This window comes from Cervus elaphus, chromosome 24 (assembly GCF_910594005.1).
Source record: "Cervus elaphus chromosome 24, mCerEla1.1, whole genome shotgun sequence".
In the NCBI taxonomy this organism is placed as follows: domain Eukaryota; kingdom Metazoa; phylum Chordata; class Mammalia; order Artiodactyla; family Cervidae; genus Cervus; species Cervus elaphus.
In genome coordinates this window covers 62,573,659-62,582,132 of record NC_057838.1, presented here as the reverse complement: position 1 = coordinate 62,582,132, position 8,474 = coordinate 62,573,659, and the positions used below count along the sequence as shown (strand labels likewise).

Below are 8,474 nucleotides of genomic sequence, written 5' to 3'. Positions count from 1 at the left end.
CAACACCCAATAGGACGTAAGGAGACCTGCTGTGTGTGCAGTACTGGCGGGTCTGTTGTCCCTGCTCACATGGGGCTGACAGTCCATGCAGGGCCAGGCTTCCCACCTTGCTAAACACTCACAGAGACGAAGTTCAGTCTCAGGGATAAGCCTGCAGGTGCAGCGCCCAGGACATATCTCTTGACAATGTTAATTCTGAAATAGCCCATCCCTCTTGGCTTTTCCTGTGACATTTAGACCCAATACTGTTTCTTCGGCTGGGTCTCAGATGTCAGTGGTGGATTTGTGCTTAGCGAACACATAGTATAAAAATTTGCACCATTAAAAAGAAGTATCCTGCTCATCGGGGTGAAGATTTCTCCATGAGGGTGTGAGAGACAGAGTGACCCAGAGGTCACATGTCTACTTGCCTGTGTGTTTCAGACACTGCCCATGTCCTGCCCGCTCCCCATTCTCTAGCTGACCTTTGCTCTGAGGCAGACAGGAAGCACTAGGGAGTTTGTATCAGGGAGCAGCTTCAACTAACCATTGGGGGAACTTGCTGTAAAAACATCTTCTCTTTCTCATTCCCTCGGGGGCCCACCTCCAGAGGTATCGCACCTCTGCCTGAGGTCCCCAGCTGGGTTGAGCTCCTGTCATCCACTTTAGTACCTGTTTATTGACACGTCTTCTTCTCACTCAAGTCCTGCCCTGACTCCTCCGTCGACACTTTTGCTGGCTTTTTCTGGAATTACCTCGCAAACAAACTCCTTCCACTAAATGCTTGCCTTCAGTCTCCTTCTGGGCCAATGTGCACCAAGACATATTCCCCTGTCTGAGAGGGACAGAGGGTAGGATCTCACAGAACATTTACTTTGTTACCTGTCAGGCTTGTCTCCTCTTGGTGAGCAGGTGGGTTGATTGCAGACAGGTTAGAGGAACCTTGTGCATCTTCTCTACATCATCGTATGCTATGGGAGGAAACCCTACAAAGGGAACTCAGAGCTGTGTTGTGTCTGTGCCTGAGGATGCAGGCTTGGTAGAGTCAAGTGCTAAATGGTCAGTTTTGTTTGTTTGTTTGTTTTTGAGCTAGATGTTACACTCTTGGTAGCTTGAAATCAGCCATGGTGGAAATATTTACACCATTGAAATTGGCAAATGCTCCACATTAGGCCTGTCACCGCTGGCACATCCCACCCCCACCAGAGAGAGGGACCACTCATCAGGATGACATGCATCTGTGCAGTCACATCTGTTTTCAGTTGTTCTCCATGATCGCCCATCCAGCTTCCATGGTCACCCACCTATAGCCTCGGGCCAGTCTCGTCCTTTCATATTCTACATTGGCATTGACCAGACGTTCCTTGCTGTGGAGGAGGCTCTCAGCAAGCGTAGGTAACCACTGATAGCAGAAAGGGGTGGATGCTTATATTGGTTTCATCTAAATCCTAGTGCAGGGAGCTGAAGTGGTCCCTGGCAGGGAGGTCTGCAGGCCTTCTCAGTACCTTCTATGGGGATTGGCTTCTGAGTTTTGGCTGTTCGATCCCTGGACCTCTTACTCCCGAGAGAACAAATATCAGATCCTTCCATTAATGAGTTTGCGCATCAGGCCAAGGCAGTGGTCACGAGAGGAGGGAAGAGCCTCTAGAGGCTGAGAGAGTGTGGGCTGCCTGGGATGAGGTACTGAAGACTCATTGAGGCAGGTTGGTTCCCTGACAGGTTGGACCATGCGGGCGTGGGTTGTGAGAGCATGGTCCTGGGCTGCTCGGCGTCCGGGTGTAGGTATGAGATGTGTGTGGGGGGAGATGACAGTTCAGTGTTGACCCCTTTGGTTTGGGGGGGCCAGAGGGATGCTGATCTGTGGGTGGGGCGCTGGGCAGTAGGCATTGTTAGTGTCCTGCTCAGATCCTGTGGCAGGTAGATGGTAAGGGCTCACAGGTCCCCCTTCACAGCTGCCTTCACAGCCTCCTCCTCCCCAGGAGATGCCTGGGGTATTATGTCTCCTCTGCACTTGGCCTGTGTAAGTGACCGCCTGTGAAGGGACATGAAAGCCCAGCTCCCTCCTCAGTGAGTCCTAAAGCAGGGGTGCAATGCCAGTTCCAGGGCTTTTGTGGGTGAGGTTTAAGCTCGTCTCAGCGTACAGCGCCTTCCTGACGGAGGGTTTGGGTCACCCTGCTGAGTTTGCCATTTCCTGGTGATTGAATGGTTTACCTGTGGGTCTCATTTTCCTCATCAACTGACCTACACAGAGAGCTGGTGGGTGTTCCCAGAGGTCTGGGGGCACTGTTAGGGACTGGATTCTGGTTCTCCTTGCCCCAGAGTCTCATGGACAGGAAGGATGGCTGGGAGGAGCAAAGGAGGGGGCGATTCAGGGTCAGGGCTCCTACCTGAGTCTGTTGGGGTGAAAGATGCATGCGGATTTCTCAAGGTTCAGATGTGGAGTCGGGAACAAGCTGGCTGGGGACAGGGGCTGTGCTGTCTTTCCCAAGAAGACCTCAGCCCTAACAGTCTGTGAGGACTAAACCAGAAAAGCTGGTTGCTCAGGGCATGGAAGACATGCTCCTCACCATGGGAGGCGCCACCAAGGACCTCCCTGAGGACCCTACACAGAATTAGGGAGGATGGGGGAGGGGACTTCAGTCTGAAGTGTGAGCCAATGCAAAGGCCCAGAGGCAAGAAAGCATGGGAGGGTTTCAGGCTTACCTAATAGCCAGTAACCATGCATATTGCTAGTTATTTTCTATTGTAATCACCTCCCTTTCCTTCTTTGACTTGGGAAAAGGACACAGCTTGACCAAGAGGCCATTGGGGCAAGACCTGGGCTGTGAAACCAGGTTGCACAGAGGACCACCTCTCCTACTCTCTCCAAAGCTGATGTGTAACCAGCACCATCCATCCAGCTGCCACTTTCCAAGGGACCCCAGCCAATTGTCCAGAGTCCCACAGGCCAAAAGAGGCCAAGAGCTACCCCTGGCCTCCAGTCACATGGCCATCCCAAGGGAAGCTGTATTGGAATTAGCTTCATGCTCTCTGAGCCCCTCTAACACTTTGGCTGCTTATATCTCCCATCTGTGCTCTCTCTACCACCCAGCACCAACCCTCAAGCCTGGTGTCTCACCCACAGGCCTGGACATGGAGTCAAATAAGAAGAAACTTTCTGAGGACTGTGAGAGCCAAGAGGAGGAGATGCTGAGTGTTCTCAGATGTCAGGGAAGCCTTTGAAGGAGGAAGAGCAGGGCAAGCAGAGGGATCAGGGGCAGAGATGGGAGACAAGCTGGAGGCTCTGACGGGCCTGAGTGATTGGGGTGGCCTGGGACCTGATACCTGAGGCCTGTAGGGTGGGGAGTGAGGACAATAAAGAGATCCAACCATCCAGACCCTAATGCCCCTGGCTCAAGGAAGCGGATGAAATGCCCAAATCAGTGATTTGCAGGAGCCCCCTAGACAATGGTATGGAGGGTGAACAGTGGTCAGGGGGGAGCCAGCAACACGGAGGAGGACTTTGGGCATTCCGGCTCCCTGTTAGAGAAGAGAAGACGGGGGTAGGACCAGGGCGGGGTGGTGGGAGGTCAGGGGAGTGTCCTCAGGAAGAAGAAGGAGCAGGTGGGACCCCCAGGCTTCCAGCTCAGAGCTCCTGCAGCAACACCCAGCCAACAGTCCAGTGCGGACAACCAGGGTGTTCACAGGAGTCTTGAACCCAGAGACAGAGAGCACTGACGTGTGTACATGAGAACTGGTGTCTTGAAAAGGGAAGGGACAGCCCCCTGGAACATGTGAGGACTGGGAAGAAAAGCAGCCCAGATGCACCCGAGCCAGTCCCACCTCCTAAGAGGAGACTCCCTGGAGGAGACTCAGCAGGAGAACCCATGGAGGAGGAGGGGACCCAGGAGAGCAACAACAGGGGAGAATCAGTTTTTGGAGGACAGACGGACTCCACAGCCTGTGAAGATAAAGATGAGGCTTGAGTGAGGCCCCTGTACGTAGGGAGGGCTGTCCAGCCTGCGATGGCCTGAGTGTGAAACAGAGCAAAGAAGTGTACAGATGACCGTTTCTCAGGCCAGATGAGAAGCAGCCAAAGCAATAGGCCAGGGTTGGTGGGTTCTGGGGACAGGACATTTTTAGACTGAGAAAAGCAATGCAGAGGAATCCAGGAGAGGGGATCAACGGAGCTCACTGTCTGAGGCCTGGGCACTGAGAAAAGGATGGTGCGGGGCTTGTGTCTGCCGAGGGACTGGCTGGTGTGGACATCTTTAGGTGTGGTACTGTCATCCCCTCACCAAATGTTAAGTGACTCTCTACTGGGTTCCAGGCAGTGCCAAAAGGTGGAGGCTGACTCCTGAATACACTCCTTTACCCCGAATCCTGAGGAGACCATGTTGTGGAGGCAGAGGGGATGTAGACCGTGCCTGGTCCCTCCCTGTCCTGGAGGACTCAACCCCTTTGAGCAACCCTGCCTGTAACACTTCCCATGGACCCCAGGAGAGGCCCAGATATTGTCAGGGAGATGGAGAAACCATTTCTTCACCTTGCACAGGGGCCTCCCTGCCCACTGCCCAGCAATCCCATGAAGCAACAGCAGGGGCTGAGGCAAGTCCACCTCGCACCCTGGGAGGAGGGCAGGGATGGGGCAGGTCAGGTTGAGTCTTTGCAACAGGGCCAGGCTGAGCATAAAAGGGGGTCCCTCGGGCTGGGAGGAGGCAGATTGGGGATCATGGAGACCCAGAGGGCCAGCCTCTCGCTGAGACACTGGGCACTGTGGCTACTGCTCCTGGGACTAGTGCTGCCCTCGGCCAGCGCCCAGGCCCTCAGCTACAGGGAGGCCGTGCTTCGTGCTGTGGATCAGCTCAATGAGCAATCCTCAGAACCTAATATTTACCGTCTTCTCGAGCTGGACCAGCCTCCTCAGGATGTGAGTCAGGGAGGGGGCTGGGGAAGGGACCCTCTAGGTGGGGGAGCAGGGACACGGAGCAGAGAGGGAAGCCTGAGCCCGAGCCCAGTCTCCCCACTCTGATCCTTGACCAGGATGAAGACCCAGACACCCCGAAGCGGGTGAGCTTCAGGGTGAAGGAGACCGTGTGTTCCAGGACCACCCAGCAGCCCCCGGAGCAGTGTGACTTCAAGGAGAATGGGGTGAGCCTGGGGGCTGGGGGCAAGGAGGATGCTTCCCAGATGGCTGAACAGGGCACTTCCAGCAAGATTCCTAGCCCCTGGTGTGAGGTTGGGAGGTTATGGCCTGGGGGTGGGTGGTTCCACTCTGACCTTGAGCCTCCCTTTCCAGCTGTTGAAACGGTGTGAGGGGACAGTCACCCTGGACCAGGTCAGGGGTAACTTCGACATCACCTGTAATAATGTAAGTGTCCCCTTCTGTACTGTGAGAACTGCCGTGGGAATGGGTTGTGGAACTTCCTTTGGACCAATGACCCGCTGTCCCATCCAGGGCAGAGAAAGGCCCTCCTACCTTGTCCCCTCCCTCCCCGAGCCCCAGGTCTCCAGTCCTGGCTGTGTGTCCCTAAAGGCAGTGGTTCTCTACTGGGGTCTCCACCCAGAGAACTTGTCAGAAAGGCAGATTCTCAGCCCCATTCAGAGAAACTAAGTCGGTCTCTGGGGTGGGGTCCGATCATTTGTCTTTTCCCAGGACTTTTAGGGACTCTGACCGGCCTAAAGTTTTGAGAGTCACAAACTCTCAATTAATGCTCCCTTCCAGCTTTGCTGGGATGGGCTTGTGACTCTGGGAAGCCCTTGTCTTCCCTCAGTGTCCTCATCTATCTGTGAGTGTGGAGATTCCACCTCATGCTCCACATATCACAGCCAGAGGTGAACTGGTGCCCGAGGAGCCTGGCGCGACCCTGGAAATGGGAGGTCCAGGTAGGGAAGGATGTTGGGGTGATGGTGATGCAGTACCAACAAGCAGCCTGTGTTCCTTTCTGTTTCACAGCACCAGAGCATCAGGATAACAAAGCAACCATGGGCGCCTCCACAAGCAGCCCGAGTATGTCGCATCGTCGTGATAAGGGTTTGCAGATAATCAGCGCTTGAGGATTTCCATCATAAGGCAGAAAGAGTCCCAAGGGTTTCCTTGCTCTGCCTCAGGCTACTGGATCTGAAAAATAAATTCTTGTGATATGAATATCCTCCAGGCCTCAATTTCATTGTCTCCTCTCCTCACACTTATCAAGAAAGAATCTTTAACTATTTCATATCTCGTGAGGGTGTGTGTGTATGTGTGTGCGACTATGTGTCTATGTGTGTGTACATGAGTGTATGTGTGTGTGTGATCCCTCCTGTGAACAGAGAGCAGGGTGAGGCCCCTGTTCCTTCCAGGAGGGCACGCAGGAGGCAGCAGCCCCAGGAGGCCCAGAACAGAGTCTCCACCCACCCTCGGGTCTCTCCTGAGCCCTTCACCTGCCCCTGCCCTCCTCCTCCAACACCCAGTCGGACCTAAGGAGACCTGCTGTGTGTGCAGTGCTGGTGGGAATGCTGACCCTGCTCACATGGAGCTGACAGTCCACGAGGGGCCAGGCTTCTGACCTTTGAAGCACTCAGAGACGCAGTTGATTCTCAGGGCTAAGCCTGCAGGTGCAATGCCCATGAGTCTCATGGACATGACGCTGGCTGGGAGGAGCAGAGGAGGGGGCGATGCAGGATCCGGGATCACACCTGAGTTTGCTGGGGAAAAGGTGCATGTGGATTTCTCAAAGACCAGGTGTGGCGGCGGGGGCAAACAATCTAAGATGAGGACTGTGATCCTTCTCCTGAGCAGATCTCACTTCTGACAGGCTGTGAGGACTAAGCCAGGAGAGCTGGATGCTGGAGGCATGGAAGGTTCACCCTTCGCATCACAGGAAGTGCAGCCTGGGAACCCGGATGTGGGACCTCCGAAGGATCAGGGATGGATGGGGGAAGAGGACTTCAGTCTGAAGAGTGTAAGAGTGAAAGGCCCAGAGGCAGGAAAGCACAGAGAGATTGTTCCCGGTACCAGACACCAGTCACTACATGTATTACTAATTATGTTCTATTGTAATCATGGCCCTTTTTGTCTTTGATGTGGGAAAATGATCCAGCTTGACCAAGAGGCTGCTTGACAACAGCCTAGGGTCAAACCTGGACAAGGAAACCAGGTTTCATGGAAGCCCACTTCTCCTTCCTTCTCCAAGGCTGAGTGTGTAACCACCACCCTCCATTCAGCTGCCATCTTCCATGGTTTCCCAGATAACTGTCCCGAGTCCCAGAGGCCGAGAGTGGCCAAGAGCTACTACCCCCGAACTGCAGTCCCGTGGCCATCCCACGGGAAACTGGATTAGAATTTGCCTCACGGCCTCTGGGACCCTCTAACATTTTGGCTTATTATCTCTCCCAGTTGAACTCCCTCCACACCTCAGCGCTGGCCACTCTGCTTGGTGACTCGACTGGATGACTGGACATGGAGTCACTTGGGGGTCAAATTAGAAGGGATGTCCTGAAGACTGATATCCTAGGTCAGAAAAAAGGAGGAGGTGGCTTCTATGCCTGAAGATCCCTGAAGGCTTCCCAAGGAGGAAGACCTGGGTAAACAGTGGGATCAGGGGCAGAGATGGGAGACAAGCTGGAGGCTCTGAGTGGCCTGAGGGGTTGGGGTGGACAGGGCAGCCTGACACCAGAAGCCCACCGGCATGGGGTGATGACAAGTAAGAAGAGCAACCATTTAGGCCCTGATGCCAGGTGGGGGTGGTGTGGGCTCTGGAGGCAGTGGGTGACATGGTCAAATGGGCGGTGTGTTGGAGCCCTAGAGAATAGCGTGGAGGGTGGGCAGTGTTCAGGGAGAAACTGATATTCTCCAGCTTCTGGAACATGGAGTCTGGAGGTTGTGGTGTCACCAAAAGGAGAGAAGACAGGAGTAGGACTAGGGCAAGGGTGACGGGAGGTCAGGGTAGTGTCCTCAGAGGAAGAAGGAGTAGGAGGTTCTGAGGGGCCTGAATGGTTGTGGAGGACAGGGCAGCCTGACAACCGAGGCCCAAAGTCTGGATTGAAGAAAACTAAGAGCAGCAAACGTCTAGGCCCTAATGCCAGGTAGTGGGGACGGTGGGCTCTGGAATCACGGGGTGGAATGGTCAAATGGGCAGTCTGTTGGAGCCCTAGGAAATAGCTTGGAGGGTGGACAGTGGTCAGATAGAACCTGCCTTTCGGGGAAGGTGGAGTCTACACCTGTGGCTTCACTGAGAGGACAGAAGACAGGGTAGGCCCAGGGCAGCGGTGGCAGGAGGTCAGGGGAGTGTCCTCAGGAGGAAGAAGGAGCAGATGGGGCTCCCAGGCTTCCAGCTCAGGGCTCCTGCGATAGCACCCCGCCAACAGTCCAGTGCAGACAACCAGGGTGTTCTTGGGAGTCTTGAACCCAGAGGCACAGAGCAGTGATGATGTGCATGAGAACTGGTTTCTTCAGGAGGGCCGTCCCAGGAACATTTGAGGACTGGGAGGTGAAGCAGCCCGGATGCACCTGAGCCAGCCCTGTCTCCGAAGAG

At 54.7% G+C, this 8,474-nt stretch overlaps 1 protein-coding gene across 1 annotated transcript; it reads left to right on the top strand.

Annotated features, from left to right (window-relative positions):
- Nucleotides 1-4,566: 4,566 nt before the first annotated feature.
- On the top strand, nt 4,567-6,068 carry LOC122682931 (cathelicidin-1). The gene is made up of 4 exons (XM_043886274.1): nt 4,567-4,888; nt 5,002-5,109; nt 5,258-5,329; nt 5,915-6,068. Exons 1-4 carry the CDS (start codon nt 4,691-4,693, stop codon nt 6,002-6,004), a joined length of 468 nt encoding a protein of 155 aa, XP_043742209.1. The 5' UTR covers nt 4,567-4,690; the 3' UTR covers nt 6,005-6,068.
- The last annotated feature ends 2,406 nt before the right edge of the window (nt 6,069-8,474 follow it).

Excerpts from the sequence above, each read along its gene's own strand:
- LOC122682931 (XM_043886274.1), top strand. The coding sequence starts at position 4,691 with ATGGAGACCCAGAGGGCCAGCCTCTCGCTGAGACACTGGGCACTGTGG. Across the intron at positions 5,110-5,257 it reads GTGACTTCAAGGAGAATGGG|CTGTTGAAACGGTGTGAGGG; the intron begins GTGAGCCTGGGG and ends CTCCCTTTCCAG. Across the intron at positions 5,330-5,914 it reads TCGACATCACCTGTAATAAT|CACCAGAGCATCAGGATAAC; the intron begins GTAAGTGTCCCC and ends TCTGTTTCACAG.